At 35.2% G+C, this 18809-nt stretch overlaps 1 protein-coding gene across 4 annotated transcripts in view; it reads left to right on the forward strand.

The window, feature by feature from the left end:
- The window catches only part of LOC150095396 (ubiquitin-protein ligase E3C), a 662747-nt gene that overhangs the window by 542938 nt on the left and 101000 nt on the right, over positions 1 to 18809 (forward strand). For all 4 annotated transcript variants that reach the window (XM_090409807.1, XM_090409808.1, XM_090409810.1 and 1 more), the window contains exon 21: positions 4583 to 4673. In XM_090409807.1, the coding sequence (XP_090265933.1) occupies positions 4583 to 4673 (91 nt within the window). The remainder of the gene's footprint in view (positions 1 to 4582; positions 4674 to 18809) is intronic.

The raw sequence follows: 18809 nt of genomic DNA on the forward strand, positions 1-18809 counted from the left end.
TTGTTTGATTAATTCTCTGCATGTCAAATTGCAGTATTTTCATTAAGAATAATGCTAATTACTGTCTTCTTTTGTTTGCATATGGGAAAGTTATTATGTCAAAAATTTATATACTACTGTTTCTAATTGAAGAAACCATCTAGAAATTTCATTGATTATATTACAATTTATATTTTTATTTATAAATTACCTTCTCATGTCTACCAGGCGTCATCTGTGAATAAGTTACTCTAAACCTGTGCTCCCAAATTTTATCGCTATTGTAAGTGTTTTTTAATCAAAGTAATCAATAAATGGGAAATCCTAGCTGCCGATTACTTCTGCACAACTTGTAAGTACTTATGGTGCATTAAATCAGTATACTCTTCCAATTAAAAATCGGCCACGTGTAAGCGCCTGCTATGCCTACAGTACGAAGCAAAGATGGCAGCAACAAAAGCCTATGATGAACAAGCATCCTGTGTTTTGCCAGCACAGCGCTGTTGATCGCCGATAAATCCACAAAGTGGTGCAGCTTCTGAACTTAGGCAAATGACTCAAAAACCTCAAGCAACACATGAACGATATGAACAAAATTTTTTCCTTGAAAATACAAGTGCTGGAAACTAAGCTCGAACTAATTGACAATCAGTCCTGCAACACAAGTTCACCCTTGCCCGCAAATGAACTCTGCGACCTGATTGCATCGGTCATACACAACTCGATGGAGGCCAAAAATAAAAAAATTGAATACCATATTTTGAACTTTCAGACAGAATGTGGAAAATCACTAAAAGGAGACATCAAATTAGCAGAAGAATGCAACATCAACTCTAAAAATATTGTCAGGTGCCATTGTTTCAGACACATAAATCAAAGAAAGGACAGAATGAACTTTCCACCTGGTAAAAGTGACTTGTAACACACCAACAAGCACATCTAAATTAATAACAGCAGTCAACAAGTTCAAAGGCAGTTGTCCCCAATTGTACATATGCACTCAACCACGCCTAACATTTGCCCAGAGGGAACAAATTCATCAACTTCGAAAACAACTAGAAGAAAAATGCCAAAATGGAGAAATATAAACCACAGATCACAGACTACAAACAAGCCAAACTAATGCAAAAATCAAGTGATGTCACTAATAGCCACCAAAGAGACCAGTCTGCAGGCACTGCATAGGAAACGTGCAAGACCCTGTGCAGTCAAATATATGCCTCACAGTACCTTGCATATCCACTTACCAATATCCGTGGCCTAAACTCCAACTTTAATAGTGCTCACTACCATCTTCATCTACCAAACCTCACCTACACTTTCTGACTGAAACTCAAATCTCACCTCATCCCACCACTATTCATCTCAACCTTCCAAACTATATACTCTTTAACTCCTTTCGAACCCAAGGGTGGCATCTGCACATACATCTGCTCTGACATACCTTGCCAGAGAGCACCCAACCTAGAATTTCCCAACTTTGACCTTCTTTGGTTGGAAATATCCCTTCCCTGCTCAATCAAATTCATTTGCTGTCTCTATTGCCCCCCTAATGCAACCAACCACTCTGAGCTCTTTAATTTCCTCTCCTTAAAAATTGGTTTTCTCCAGTTCCACTTTCCCAATAGCGATCTTTCCCATCAACCTCCTAGGAAATTTTAATCTCTACAACACCAACTGGCTTTCCTCCTCCAGTTGTACAGCATGCAGCAGAGATGCTGAGACATTTGCCATCACTAGCAACCTTACACAACTTATTCAGATGCCAACTGGAATACCAGATAACCTGAACCACTTCCCAAACACCCTAGATCTCTTCTTCACCAACAACTCTTCCAAATACACAGTGAGTGTAGTAGATCTTGTGCTCATTTCCTCCCCCATGCAACAAAACTTACTCAGCCACTCACATATGAGTAGTTTGGCATTATAAGAGTGCCAAGTGGACAGCTTCTGTGACTTCTATGCCTTATTCCCATGGTTGGGCTATTGCTTACGAACTTCCAACCCAAACATATGCACCAAACTTATCACCAAAGTAATCCTCGCTGGCATCACACACTACTCCAAATTGCCATTCCCTAACTAAACTCTGGTTCTCCAAAAGATTTGCCAAGGTGGTACAAATGAAAAACCAAACATACTACAACTGGCTCAAATCAAGAGCTTATACTGATGCCTGAAATAGATGCAAAAAAAAAGAAGAAAAACAATCAAACAGAATTCAATTAGCAGCCAGGCCTTTTGGTCTTGCCAATGCAGTTGACCGTAACTTCTGCCCAACACTATTCTCCCCCTATCATACCCAAATGACTCCATTGCATCATCACCTACAGAAAAAGCCACTCTCCTGGCTTCACTCTTTCCTTCGAATGCATGCAAAACTGACAATGGCAAATGCCCACCAACCATTTTCCAGATGCCCAACATACAATGCCCCTATGTCCTTTTGCAGGAAGAGATCAGAAAAATGCTGTCCAAATTAGGCACAAAAAAGTCTCCTGGCCCTGATGCCCTTCCTCCAGTTGTGCTGAAAATTTGTGCACCAGAACTGACTCCTACCTATGTTACCTATATATACTCTCTTAATCCCCTGGTATCTATCCCAGCCTGGAAATTGGCCTATATTCAACCCATTCCCAAGAAGGGTAGTAAGTCACTGCTGTCCAACTATTGCCCTGTCTCGCTTACCTCAGTTCTGCCTAAAGTAATGGAAAAAATCATCAATTCCTACGAAGTAGTGAAGGCACCCACCTAACAAACAACTGCCAGTACGGATTCCATTGCTGCCAATCTATAGGAGATCTGTCACATATGTCACCCATCTCTGGACAAATGCCATGAAAAAGTTTCTTTAATCTCAAGTGGTTGCACTTCATATCTTCAAAGCTTTTGACCGGGTCTGGCACAAAAGCAAACTACCATTGTTTGGTCTGTCCCAGGACTTCTGTAGTTGGATTGCCAGCTTTCTGTCTGGATGCTCACTATGCGTGGTGGTAGATGGTTCCTTATCTTCCCACCATTCAAGTAATGCCAGGGTTCCACAAGGTTCTGTCCTCTCACCAGCCCTCTTCCTGCCATATATCAATGACCTACTTCAGTTGACATCCAACCCAATACACAGTTTTGCAGATGCCACACATTGCACTCCTACCTTTCATTTGATAAACCTCACTCTACACAACTCAACCTACAGAACATCAACCACCACCACCCTCAATTCCGATCTCCAAGCCATCCTCCAATGGAGTTCAGATAACCTCATCAACTTCAGTGCTAATAAAAACCTAGTTCTGTCTTATCTGTCATAAAAAAAGAACCATTTTCTCCGAGTATTATTTTTGCCAATACCCACATTTCCAGACAATTTGAGATTTCTCTTCTTGGAATTACCCTGATATCAAGCCTCTCCTAGCACAAACACATCACAACCATTGAATCCTCAGCTTTTAAAACACTAGGATTTTCTCTTTTGCTCATGACATTGCTTTACCCCTTAACGGCTGTTAACTTTATACAAATCAAATCTGCCCAGCTATTGAATACTGCTCTCACATATGGGATGGGGTCCTAAAAGTTCCCTCAAAATGCGTGGCTCAATACAGAGAAGAGCAATTAGACTTATTAATGACCCATCTCTTACCAATTCACCCCCCCCTTTTCCATTTTCAAACAGACATTTCGTTTCCACACTGTGTATTCTACAAGTATTTCCATGGTAAATGTTCATCTGAAATAGCATCAATAATTCCCCCACTTAGTACTAAGCTCGTTGGAACACGTGCAGCTGCTGCTCAATATCCCTTCACACGCACCTTGAAATCCATAAAACAGGTTTCTTTTCCTCCTCCTCCTCCATCCCTGCAACTGCCATATTGTTGTGTTTCCCAAGGAATACAATATACAGTCTTTCAATCAAATGTAAACAAGTTCCTCCTTTCCCAACTCACTACCTATATATGGTACTAATGTACCATAGAAAATCAGGTTACTCCAGAAATGGCATATTCCTACAATGCACACAGCATTCCTTCAAGTAACTAAGCCTTCAACTTCAAATCCTCCAATGAAAAATAGATTTCCCAGTTTGATCAGATAACTGATTGGAGATTTACTCTGTATATGCATTGCTGTTCAGTATAATGTTTCTTTTTTTTACTCTGAAGATAGTAGAGATGCCACCAAAGAAATGGTTAGTTACTTTTATTAACCATATTCCATTGATGTGTTTCAAGCAATTTACTGAAAATATAATACTAATATGTACAGTACACACACTTATCCAAAATCTAGAATTATCAAACCTTCCACTCTAAGAAACTACAAATGCATAGTAATAGGCGACTGAAATGTAATAATGGTATTACATTTGACATGATACACTACAAACTGTAGTGTATCATGTCAAGTGTCTATTAGTGTATTTCATGTTGGGATTCCTAATTTGTTAGAATTTGATTCTACTGTATAAGTTTTAACATTTTGGAATTTCATCATACAAGCCTCAAGTAAATGATGCCTACATAAAAAAAATAATAATTGTTGTTTTAACATATTTTTTAAATAAAAATCAGCCTCTTTTTTTCCCCTCCACTATTTTTAGAAACCTTTTATATTTAAAAACATACCAAGGTGATGTGGGTGAACTTGGACTAGACTTCACAGTCATGTGCAGTGAACTTGGAGAAAACCAGGTAAGTTTTCATTTATATAAAATACATTTTGAGGACAGATATGATTGTTATGCTTTCATTTAAAAATAAGCTTATTAAGAATAACGCTGTTCATCAGACTGAAAACTTTTTTTTGCAACTGAAATTAATTTAGGTGATAACTCCAAATTTTCAGTTCCATTCCATTCTGTAAGGAAACTCCACCACCACCACACATAGATACATATTTATGCTTTTTATAGCTTTTGGATTACTTTATGATGAATTAGTCATTGGACTGATAATATTAATAAGCAATAGGTATGTATTTCTTAAAGAACATCTGCAGGCCTTCGAATTTAACATTAACAAGTGATCAATCTCTTTGGGTTGGACCAACCTCTCTTGTTTAGTGGTCTTGAAAATAAACAACACACTGGTCAATTAATAAGTACATTTTTTTTGTAACTGAAGTTAATTTAAATTTAATAAATCCAATGAGCAATCTAAAATAATTAGCATTTTTTTAAACTGTTATGCTTTTCATAGGTTTTAAAATATTTTATGGTGAATTAGTTAATAAAAAAAAATTTCAAATTACTGTCATCACATAATTGCCCATGTATGTCTGCTCTAACTCTTGAGAACATGCAGCAATAGTTTAAAAATCAGTGGAGGCATAGTTCAGACAGGTTTTGAATCCATAATACTCCCCCATCAAAAATACTGTAAATAAACAGTTCTGTTAAAGTTCTCATTTTTTTCTCAGTCTTTGAATATCTCTGTTCTTTAATTTATTATATTGCATTTAAAAGATAGTCTGTATAATAACAACCAGTCTTTAAGTTGCATGTTTCCTCATGAAGTTAATTTGTCTCAGTGGATTCAGGAGAAAGCTTACTCTTTGACTTTTGGATAGCCATTTATTTAGAGAGAGCCAAATGATCATTTAACAGGTTGATACTTGCCTTAATTCAACTAACATATCTGGATTTTCTCTGAAACCACATTTCATATTACCCAGTTTAGGATCTGCCATAAGACAAGTCACTTGCTCTTTATATCTTTCAGCACTTGTTTCAAATCATTTCATATTGGGGAAGGATGAACCTTCTGCTTCTAATATTGACAGAAGTCACCATCAGATAAAGCTGTGAAAGTTGTCAAGAAACCTCATCCAGCTGAATATCATCATCATCAAATTCCTGACATGTACCCTCAAGGGGTATACAGTATATTATGATAGTACTACATGAAAAATTTACATCATTACTAACTTCCTATCTACAGTCTTCGTCCAAATCAATCTGTTACTTGTCAAGACTCCAACATTATCAGATCTCATATTCTATCTTCTAATGCACTATTTACTGTATCAGTCCACCTATATCTTGGTCTTCCTCTGTATCTTTATCCTGCCAACCTGGAAGAGAACACTTGTTTTGTAATCTTTCTCTCCCATTCTATTTAAGTGACCATTCCATCTGAGATGTGCTCTGCTAACACATTCCTGCATGCTAACAATGTCAAGTTCTTTCCTAATATCCTCATTTTTAATATTAAAATTCATGTCATCTGTTCATCTCCCTAATCTTTCTCAGGACTCTCATATCTGTGGTGTCTAGTCTTTGGTCAAGTGTTTTATTTCTAACCCAGCTCTCCAATCCATAAGTTAAAAGTGGTTTGAATTGGTTTCTAGTATATATTGTTAATTTAGTGTTTTCACTAATTTCTCTCTTATTCCATATAAATTTATTCAGTTGACGTCCTATCATACCAGCTTTTTTTTTATTCTGTTGTCTATTTCCATATTTAAGTAAGTGCCTAAGTAGCTGAAATGTTTTACTTGTTACATAGGTTCTCCATTCACGATGCAGTTGATATTTTCAATGTTTCTACCTATTTTCATTATCTTTGTCTTGTTATTACTGATTTTCATACCAAACTTATTACAAAAATTATTCAATTTAGTCAGGTAACTTGCAGACTTGTACTTGATTTATTTAGAAGTATAACATCATCTGCATAAAGTAAAGAGCTGAAATTAACATATCCAATTTTGATATCAGGTTTAATACCATTTTCCTTCATAATGTGATCCATATAGATAATGAATAACAGAGGGGATAATGTACTTCCTTCAATTGTAACTGCTGACTTACAGCTCAAATAAAGACTAAGTATTGCTTGATATAATTCCCCACTGACACCATACAACTATAGCGTTTTTATAGCTTCTCTCTTGTCACCTTATCATATAACTTTTGCAGGTCTACAAATCTTAAATACAGATCTTTGTTATACTCCCACGATTTCTCAGCCATTTGTCGTAAAGCGAAAATCTGAACCTGACAGCCTCTGTCGGTCTGAATTCAGCTTGTTCTTCACCAAGCTTCTCTTTCACAATCCATCTCAACTGTTTCTCAAGTATACTTATGCAAATCTTACCAGAACACTCAGTGGAGAAATGCCTCTGTAATTCTCACATTCAGTTTTATTTCCCTTTTAATATATGGGTACTAAGCAGAAAAGCCATGTCATCTCCATCTAAGACACACACAAACTTGTGCTTATGATGATAAGAAAACTGTTTTTAATTTATCTAAACAAAACAACTGTGTATTTTGCTTCCTCTTTTTTTGATTGGATCATCATGGTTAATCTCTGCAGCAAATTAGAAAGCACAAAATGTAATAATATCTAAAGCCTACTGAAAATAGTAACAGTTGTTTTTTGTACTAATTAATTTAGAGGTAATAGAAGCTTGTGTGTGCACACATGCACATCTCATTCAGTTCGTTTTACTTTTACATATCACATAGATGGTTGCTGGCATAGTAACTTACATTATTGATTGATTGTTTTCCAAACATTAGGTGAAATGAATCATGTTAGGCTATGCAAGTCAACTGCTTTGCTGGACTCCTTGAAGCATTGAGACAGGAAATCATTTTTGCTATAAAGTATAGAAACTGCTTGGTAGTTGAGAATTTTCAGCCTAGTTCTCCAGGTGGATAGCATACCCAATCTCTATCCCCAACATTTTTGTAAGTTCATATCCCATTGAAAGCCTGAAGTGGCTTGACAGTGTTCCAAGTTTGGTCTTGAGAGTATGACTTCCTGATTATCGAACACTGTCCCATCCATAATACCAGTACTGATAGTAACATAATCTCTTGTTGATGGGATTCACTTAAAGAAAGAAAAGAAATGTGTTAGAAGTTGTATGAGCATTAAGCAGATAAACACTTAGTTTTATTATTTGAGGGGACCACAAATGTAATATTATTCAAGGAAAGGAAAGTCAACTCATGAAGAGAAATCAGATTTTGAATAGAGATTGGAATATTATCAAAAGTAAGAAAATGTTAAGTGAGATCATTCTTAAGAAATAAGACAGTGTTTTGTTCAGGTTGAAGTTTGCTGGGTTATTCTCACTTCACTGGAGAAGAGTAAGGAAATCAGAGTTTATGACATTGGTTGTAGAAAATCTTGAATTATTTGAGCACTGCAAGATTTGTCAGATGAAGAGAAATGAAGTTTACTGTGTCAGCAGAACTATGGTGAGGATTTTGGGTTAGTGAGAAAAAGAAATATAAAAGGAGAAACATGTTGGCAAGAGCACATAAATCTGGATGATTTCCTCTCTTTGAAACTATGCGCCATGAGGTGAAGTAAATGACCAGAGAGAAAAAAAACTGCAATTCAGTTGCAGAAGGTAGGAGAAAAACCATAATTTGGTACAGAGCCCAGACCCAATCAGATATCTTGGATGTGTCAAGAGTCACCACATAACTTCTCCCTAGTTTGTTATAACAAAAGTAAACTCCTTCTTCTTCTTGGCTTTGCGTATTAGGCAATTGTTTGCCTGTAACATTTTCACGGGCTTAAAAAGTCTTCTGCCCATCTCCTCCTGTGTCTTCCTCTTGATCAGTGTCCCTTTGGTTTACATTTCTAGGCATTATATGGCCATCTGTCCTCATTCAGTCTTTCTACATAGTTTTTCCAGTTCTTTCTATAGTTTATGATGTCTTCTGTTATGCTAATTATGGATTTTTCTTATTTCTTGTCTATTCTTTTATAGCCTGCGAGCAGTCTTAGGAACTTCATTTCTGCAGCTTCCACTTGTCTTTTATGTCTTTCTCCCCAAGTCAATGTTTCAGAATTGGTTTGGCTATTATTTTATATAGTTTTATTTGGGTTGTTCTCGAGATCTGTTTACTGAAGTGTCTGTTCAAAGTTCCAGTGACTGCTAGGAATTTTTGTTTTTTATATGCAATGTCGATTTCTCCATTGGGGCTTAGGTAATTTCTTAGATATTTAAATTTCTTCACTTGTTCTATTACTTGGTTGTGGATGACTAGTTTGCATCATTTAATTTCTTTACCTTGAAATGCTATTGATTTTGTTTTATTTATTGAGATTTTCATGTCATACTGTTATCTTGTTTTGTTCAGTACGTGTAGGTTTTTCTGTAATTGGTCTTCATTTTCAGCAAAAATAACTTGATCGTCAGCATACAAAAGGCTGTAACCAGTAAGCAGCCTTTTGTCTTAATTCTTTATTTTCTATTTTAATTCCTATGACTTTGTTCTTCCTCCACTCTCTTGAAATTTTTCCATATATATATTTGAGGAGTATTGGTGATAATCCACTTCCTTGAATGAGACCTCTAGTGGTTTTAATTTTTTTAGTTATTTCATTATTAATTTTAATTTTAATATAGCTTTCTTCCATTATATTTGCTATTGCTTTTGTGGATTGAGGTGGAACTTTCAATTCACACAGTATATTGATTAATTTTGTTCTGTTGATTTGATTGTATGCTTTCTCATAATCCAGGAAGGCCATATATGTTGTTAGGTTAAATTCTATTCTTTTTTTCTATATTTTGTTTGAGTGTAAATATGGGATCTGTGCAGGATCTTCCTTTCCTAAAGCTGCATTTTTCTTCTTCTATAATTTCTTCAGCCCATGGTGTTAATTTACTTTTAATTATATCTAGATATATTTTATAGCAACAAAAGTAATGTTTTAATTCTTACTGTGCCTTACACATAATTATACAGAAATATGTTGCTTTTACATCAGTCTTCTTATATGCATGTCTTTTTTTTTTTGCAAAATGCCATTTATCCACTGAATTATCTGGAATAGTCCAGCAGGTATCCATTAACATCAATAAATCATTCATAATGAAGGGATTTATTGATGACCTCAAATTCCTTTTTCTTAAATCTACTTGACTAAAACCTCTTTTACATGTTGTGAAGTACTTGCTTGGCCTGAACTTGTCTACATAATGCTCATTTAGCAATGCTGTCAAGTATTTGAAATCAGTAAAAGGTTTATTGAATTTAGTTATATAATAACCTTTTTAAAAGGCACTTTAAGGTGTTTGAACATTTTAGAATACACCTTTCTTTGGCAGGCAGTGAGAGGTATGTTTTCTGTGTAATTTTTGTCCAAGCCTTTGACAACATTTTTTGTGAGAATTGGATGCCTCATGAAACTTGAGTGTCTCTACTTTGAAATGCCCTCAAAACATTCTAGTAACCTATAGTTACTCTCAGCAGCCCACGATTCCCCCCCCCCCCCCGTACATTAGAGAATGTAGCTTTGCCTTTGTAGCACAACCACTTAAATAACTTGAGCCATTTTTCTTGAAAGGCAGGTTTTTCTTAATTGTTTATGCTTGACACAACAGAACTCTTTTCTACTGTATTTTTTAACTCATTTTTCTCCTAACTTTCATGTTTAGTTTTGCACTGCTTCACAAAACTAAAAAATTATAATTTGCTTCATTTATTGTTTAATGAAGAAGGAATTATATAAATTATCAATAAACAATAAATCAGTAGAAAAGACAAATAATAAAATTTGTGAAAAGAACTAAAGACTCACTATGGAGCCAGATTCACATTTCACAATGTAATTTTGGTCATGCGATATGGTCTGACTAATCTTTGCAAGTTAATAGTATATTTTAAGTAATAGTATTAAAAAGCCTTTTCCTTGTGTGAAAAATTCAAATGCATAGTCACAGTTAGCTAACTCATTGTGAATTGTAAAAATTAAGTTTATCTCACTAATGTATTAGCACCTACTTAAGGATCAAAGAGTTGTTGGAAGATTAAGAAGAATATAAATTCATCTTATTTCTTTTACATTAGACAGTTTTTTCACTTGGTTATATTATAAACTAAATATGCCAAGAAATTATACTTCGTTTCATCCTTTATCCAAGTGTAAGCAAACAAAATTTGTTCATGAAGTAACTTCATGACTTTTGCCAATTGATGTGAAGTCATTAGCCTCTATATACAAGTAGTCCACTCGTGAAGTTACTTCACATGCAAACTTTGTTTGCTTACACTTGGATAAAGGATGAAACCAAGAATATAATTTCTTGGCATCTTTAATTTTTAGAGATGGTTTTAAATTGAAAAAAAAAAAATGTCGATTAAAACAAATGAAAATCAATCTTGTTAATTCAGTTCATTTCATTTTTTTAAGGGTGTGTGATTTTTGTAAGAAGAATGTAATGATGACTTGCAAGTTATGCAAAATGAGAGTTTGGGACTATTTCCAAATTAATCTGCAAAATTAATTAGGCTTAAGTTTATAACAGAGGGTAAGAGATAAAATACATAGTGCCACCTATTGTCATAGATTGGAATTACTTCACTTCACTATTTGAAAAGAGTAGCAAGGTATATCTAGGAGAATGTCTTTGTGTAAAATAACTTTTAGCAGTGGGAAAACAGTCTGTGAAGGAATTGACTTATTAAATTAATAATACATATACTATCTCCTGGTTGGAAATAAAAATTGTTTAAAAAACTTGTAGCTGTCTATGATCAAATAACTTAACAGTGAATGAAATGTTTTGTTGAAAGTTTTTTCACTTGGTTATATTATAAACTAAATATGCCAAGAAATTATACTTCGTTTCATCCTTTATCCAAGTGTAAGCAAACAAAATTTGTTCATGAAGTAACTTCATGACTTTTGCCAATTGATGTGAAGTCATTAGCCTCTATATACAAGTAGTCCACTCGTGAAGTTACTTCACATGCAAACTTTGTTTGCTTACACTTGGATAAAGGATGAAACCAAGAATATAATTTCTTGGCATCTTTAATTTTTAGAGATGGTTTTAAATTGAAAAAAAAAAAAATGTCGATTATGTGAAGATAATAAAGTATTATATTTGAATGCATTTAAAACAAAGCTGAAAATTCACTCACCACTTGTCTCTGATCACTCACTTATGTAGACTTCTGAAGCCTTGATCATCTGTACAGTAGAGTAAATGGTTGTTGCTAAAGTGGTTTGTTATCTTTGAGTAATGCTATATTGTGATACCATCAAGATAGGAGAGTAGTGAAAGTGGATGGTCAGAATTACACTTAAAGGCTCAACTACTGTTTGAGCCGGAAGGAAGGAGTTTTCAGCATTTGTTCTTTGAATCTGATTCGGAAATCATTTTTTACTGATGTTGTAGGCTGTGCAAAGTTGGGTTTTTGACATAAGCAGTTTGAGATATCTACTGTGACTTAGATAGTGGACAAAATTTTGTATGGGGTAGGGACAGGGATTTGACTCTTATTCTAGCAAGGATTGTTTCAGTTATTCAGTTGTTCGTGGTGTTTGGATCATAGAAGTCATTCCAGGTTGCACAATACCGCTACAGACTATTTGGATTTAATTGGCTGGGTGAAGGTCATTTTGTTGAAAAAGGAAAAGAGAGATATAGGCAGAGAGTTACTAAGAGGAGAGCCAACCCCTTAAGTATATAGTATATATGGAAGAAGAGCTGGTTAGAAAAAGGTTTAAATGTTTTGGAGAAATAATGAAGATAATTTGCATTCTGATTGGTAGATGGCAGTTTGTGTTGGATCATTACTAGGGTTTCTGTCCTGAAATTCCTGCATAATTTTTGAATCTTTCTTGTTTTGAGTTCCTGGAAAAATACCTCGATACTCAAATACTGTTCATAAATTTAAATTTACAAATCTGAAATAGAAAAGTGTCGAATTTATTACAATTTTGAATTTTAGTAAAATGAGTATTTCTTCATATAGATGATTATTAAAATTTTATTACATATTAAAGAAACTTTAATAACTACAAATAAATGTTATTTGTTATTTTACATATCAGTTGTTTCTTTTAAATATCAAGTAATAATATCATTACACTATTAATATCAACCAAATGCAATGGAATATCCACACATAATAGACGTTTATACTAATATAAATCTGATCAATTTTCACAGAATTAGTCCTATTATCAGATGGTTGGTTTTTTGGCTAATTAGTTAAACAAATAGAAGACCTCTACCAGTAGCCAAAGGACATTCATGCTGTAATAACTTTAGGAATGACAGAAGAGGTGGGAGAGTACTACTAACAATATGAGATGATTGAATCCATTTAGGATGAAAATGCATGAAAGCAATAATGGTAATAATATCCCATATAGCAGTGAGTTTAATGCTATCTGAAATTAATTGGAGGCTAACAGGATGAAATATATGATGTGGGATGTTGCTTGTGACAATGAAATGCATCACCAAATTACCCTGATAGGTACTAAACTAGTAATCATTATGGGCAACTTAAATTATCCAAACATTGACTGGGTCGAAGAGAAATCTCATGATAAGAATGAAGGAGAATTTATTGAGTTATGAAGCAACTTTCTCAAGTAGCATGTGAAAGAAAAAACTCGAGGTCAAAGAGTATTAGATTTGATCATAGCATCAGAAGTGGTCTCAGTTAAGAATGACTATTTTACCATCAGTTGTTGACAGTAATAATGCCATACTTTCCTGGAAAGTAGCTAGTTATATCTTCTTCTTCTTCTTCTTCTTCTGCAGCTTCTCCCACTTAAGTGGGGTCACTGTTGATGATGAGTCTCCTCCACATCCTCCTGTCTTGGGCTGTCACCACATCCAAGTTCTTCATCCTCAAGTCCTCTTCTACCATCTCTTCTTTGGCCACCCACACTTCCTCCTTCCTTGCACATCCATCTACATGACCCTTCTTCCCACATATTCGTCCTCCCTCCTCATCACATGACCAAACCATCTCAACCTTGCCTCCTGTATCTTCGCTCCTAAGTTCGTAACTTTCACTGTTCCCCTCACATAGTTGGGCATATGTTTCTCAGACGATCCTTTCTGGTCACACCATATATCCACCTAAGCATTCTCATCTCTGCTACTTCCATCCTGCTGATGTTATTTTTCCTCAGGGCCACAGTTTCTATAGCATACGTCATAGCTGGCCTCACTGCTGTCCTATAGATTTTGCCTTTCTGAAAAAGTAGCTAGTTATATAGATGTTCCAAATAGGTGACCTGCTGAACTACAAAGCCGGATGTTATTACCATATCAGGAAAATGCTGTCTTTAGCCTGGTATCAATTGAATGGGAAAGATATCAGCACTGCATGGGAATCTTTGAAAAATTGCTTAAATGAGGCAGTATATCCTTAAAGTTTGAAGAACAAATAGGGAAAAATGGATGTGCAACCTTATTAAGTCAAAGATCCATAAGAAGATGATAAAGTGGAAAGAATATCATGAGAACAAGAGTGAGAGAAGTTGTGAAGTATATAAAGCACAGACCAGAAAAGTTAAAAGTATTGTGCAGAAAGCTAAATCAGAATATGAAAAGGAATTGGATATGCAGGCTAAAGGCAATCCAGAAAAAATTTATTGTTATGCTGCAAGTAAAAGAAATGATGATTGTTGAAGAATAACTTTATCTGAATGCAGAGGGTACTCATGTGTAACAAACTGATGAGATCGTTCAGTTATTGAGCACTCACTTTATTAAAGTATATCAACCAGGTATATGCACCATGGTACTCACTGCTATTGCTATATTGGAAGAAGAGATACAGATTCATGAGAATGAGGTTAAAGAGTTGTTGCATAACTTGGATAAGAATTTGGCAATAGGGATAGATGGGTTATCAGCACGTATGCTAAAGGAATGTTCATTTGAATTAGGCAAGCCTTTGACATATTTGTATAACTTGAGTCTCAGCTCTGGAAAGATCACAGGAATGAAAGAATATATGATAATTCCATTCTGCATGGGTGGTGCAAAAACCGATGCATCTAACTACCAAGCTATCAGTAGCCTGGAGTGGTGATGAAGATTTTAAGGAAGATGATAATGAGTCGCATACAAAAATGGGTTTAGTGATAAGCTATACTCTGCAAGGAACAGCATGGGTTTATTAAATGAAGGTAATGTTTGAGCAGTTTGCTTGCATTTAAACTGCTTTAACATTATTATAAAGGTAAGGCACACACTATGATACTGTTGGATTTTCCGAAGGCGTTTTATAGGAATCCACTCAAAAGGCTTTCTTTTAGGTTTACGCAGTGGTCAGCATTCGTAGTGAAGAATTTATGGAGACAAAAAAACACACATGTCTGAATAATTATTTTACTTATAATTAGGAAAATAACATTTTACGCTTCAACCAATGTATTGAAGTCATCATCAGGAAAACATATGTATGTACAGGACACAAGCTATATGACACTACACAAAAGTAAGATGGAGAGGATGGATTCTTTGTTAATCATTTATCCTAGCCTGCTCTCTGGAAAAAAAAATTAATTAAATAAATATAAGAATATTACTACATAATATGTATACAAAAATAAAAATTAATTCACAAAATAAAATACTTTTTATACATATCAGTATAATAAAATACAGATAAAAAATAAAGTTTTATAGCAGAACTAGACTTTCTATAGTCCTCTCATATTTGGTTTTTTCCATGTTTGAGGTTGTTCTCGATGCTATACGAGTTGAAGATGAGTCCTCCACATTCTTAAAATTATTAGTCCATTATTCTTGTTTAGATTGAGATGATGTTTCAGCATCTCACAGACTTCTTTGAACTTTCTTTCAAACCAGGTTTTGGTGCAATGTAGGGACTCGGTGCCTTTTCAAGTTAATTCTGTGATATGTTTGAAATGTGTGGTCCGACAGACTTGTTTTTCCATAGTGAAGGAATTTAATGTGGTGTTTATGTTCATTTCTTATTAGGATGGTGTGCCCTGTTTCCCCTACGTAAGGTAGCTTGCAGGTGCACTGAATTTTGTGAACCCCTGGGTGGGCAAGGTATGGAAGAGGATCTTTGAATGAGCTGAGTAAATTTCTTAATTTTGCAGGAGGTTTGAAGGTTGCCTTAATATTGTATTTATGTAGTGTTCTGTTTTTTCTGATATGCTCCTAATGTATCATATGGCTATGGCATCCTTGTAATCTTTTTTTGCTTTTAATGGTATTTTTGTGGAGGATCTTTTGAACTGTGTTTTTATTGTAGCCATTTATTTTACAAACTTTGGCTAATAATTTCATATTCTTTGTTCAGCACATGCTCAATAGAGCAAATTGTTAGTGCTCTGTGTTTCAGGGTGATGATGATCCTTAGTTTTTGTGTTGGATGGTGGTATGAATTTTTATGTATGTATTAGCCTGTGTGTATGTAGGTTTGTGGTAGATCGTGAGAGAGAGGCAGCCTAAGGGAAGATGTGTGACAAATGTGTCCAGAAAAGGAAGAGAATTATTGTTTTTAGTCTCGATGGTGAATTGGATATATTTGTGTTGTTTGTTTAGGTGGCTTAGAAATGTATTTAATGTTTCACAGCCATGGGGCCAAATGGCAAAAATATCATATCTGAGCCAGACAATGCACTTTAGGTTTGCTGAAGCTAGAGCTCATTGCACGAAGTCTTCCATGTAAAAGTTGGCTATAGAAGTTCGAAAGTGGTGAGCCTATTGCGTACCATCTTTTTGTGGGTAAAAATTATTTTTCCACACAAAATACCTAGAGTGAAGTATGTGGGCAAAGAGGGCTATGATATCAGGCAGAAATATGTTCTATACGAGAAGAATAGTATCATTGATCCAGACATTAGTGAAGAGGGCAGTTATGTCAAAGCTGACTAATAAATCATTGTTGTTGAGTGTGATGTTTTTAATTTTGTTTATGAAGTGTTGTGTATGTTTTATGTAGGAGGGGAAATAACCTGCCAACTCCTTGAGTGTAGCCACTAGTTTCTTGACTGAGTAATAATTAGGGTTGTTGATTCCTCCAACTATCAGTTGTAATGGTGTGTTTGTTTTGTGTATTTTTGGCAGGCTATAAATTCTGGGGGCCATTGGCATATTGCTGTATTAGATTTTTAATTGTTTCCTCTGGCTACATGATCACTGACTTGATTATTTATTTATTTATTTTCAGTTTGTAGGGTTGTAATTAATCATTTTGTACATGTTGTGATCAGAGGGTTGCAGTTACAGGGTTTGATATTTTTTGGGGATTGTAGCCATCAGCTAAGAAAGTGTTGAGAATATGGCTAAGTTTAGTAGCTAGGTCACTGCTGTTAGAACTGATTAATTTTGCTCTTTTATATAGGGTTTTTATAATCCCATATTGTTAGGAGGAATGGGTGGTGTGACTGCTGTTGAATATACACTGGTGTCCAAAATCTAAGGATAAACTACATTTTTACCTGTATATCAAAATCTTTTCATCACTACAGCGAAATGTGGACACAAATTTATTGCCAACATACTAATAAATTATAGTACACAAAAAAAAAGTGTTACAAATATCCTAAGGACATAGTTAATGAATTAATGTATAGTGCATACAGAAAACTAGGCAGAGAGACATTTAGTATAGAATGTGTCCACCCAAACTGCGATACAGTTATCACAACATCGTACCATGCTTTAGCACAAAGTATTACAGGAGTTCTTGAGGCAAACCAGCTCACTCGACCTCCTTCAAAGCAAGGATAAGCCGTTGCTTGTTTTCTGGAAGGGAACAGCAGCAGTGCATCTCCTTATTGCATCCCAAACATATTCTATGGGATTGAGATCTGGGGAGCCACTCGATTCGATTAATATCCTCGATCTTCAAAAGTATCTCCAAGGCCATGTACAATGTGGTGTGGTGCTGTCCTCTATAAAAATGAATTCTTTGCCTACAGCACCACAGAACAATCAAACATCACATTGAAGGTGAACGATACTGCAATGAAGTATCATTCACCAGTCATAGTCCCTTTTTTTACACCACTTGTGACTCTTGTCCATTAAGCATTATGCCTCACCACACCATGAACCAAGCACTGCCATATTTATCCCTTTCAAGAACATTCTTGCACTGGTAAGCAGTACCACTTTCATGCCAGATCAAGTATCATATAGAATCAAAGGAAAGGCTAAAACAACACTGAAAACGTGTTCTACTATGAGTTATAGATAAAGAGATGGAGACTTCAGGTGCATAGGCCTACTTGTCACAGATGCCTTGCCGCAGTTTGTTAAGTGATCTGCATAGCTGTGTTTGAAAGGAGCCGATTTGAAAGCTGACCTGCTGTGATGCATTGATTACATTTTGCTGTTATAACCAGAAATCTGTCTTCGTGGTAGTGTGAAGGCGACCTCTTAGCAAATGTCTGGAACACATTCCATTGGTTGAAATGCTGCCTAGAGCCTGGATTCGATGCCATGTGATTCCAAATTCTCTTGCAGTATCAGTATTTCTGTGACCAATTTCAAGCTTCTTTCTCATGTGAAATCATCTATATGATGTCTTTGAGACATTACAAGACATCCGAGTTTGCAATCTTATTCCTTCAAGAAAAGAACTTCAAACACAATATGCCTAGTGCTGCCTTTTTTTCCTGTTGAGTGCTACCACATGACCTCTTTGTGTGCAATTTGCTTTCTACTCAAAGTTGTCAGTTATATAAATTGTGGCAAGTTTATTCGTCTGAATGTGCAGTTGTAATCTTCAGAAATAGTGCTTGTCCTTAGTTTGGACACCAGTGTATCTACCTGTATGCAGTGGTGAGCTATAAGGGGCTTGTGTGAGCCCTTTGTTAAATTTTTCTCAAATTTGCGAGCCCCTTGTTCTTCTTGTTTAATAATCTTGTAAAACTAGAAAATGCCACCACAGAATGTATACATGCTACTATAATTGCTACTTTAAATTCATATGGATTTTCTGATAACTATTTAAAAAATCATTGCATTTTGTTTTGATGGAGCTAGTGTAATGTTAGGAAACAAATCAGGTGTTGCAATCAAACTTCTACAAAGATTTCCCAACATTGTGATTT

Source organism: Typopeltis vanoorti, chromosome 20, assembly GCF_054136105.1.
Source record: "Typopeltis vanoorti isolate ZY-2024b chromosome 20, IOZ_Tvanoo_1.0, whole genome shotgun sequence".
In the NCBI taxonomy this organism is placed as follows: Eukaryota; Metazoa; Arthropoda; class Arachnida; order Uropygi; family Thelyphonidae; genus Typopeltis; species Typopeltis vanoorti.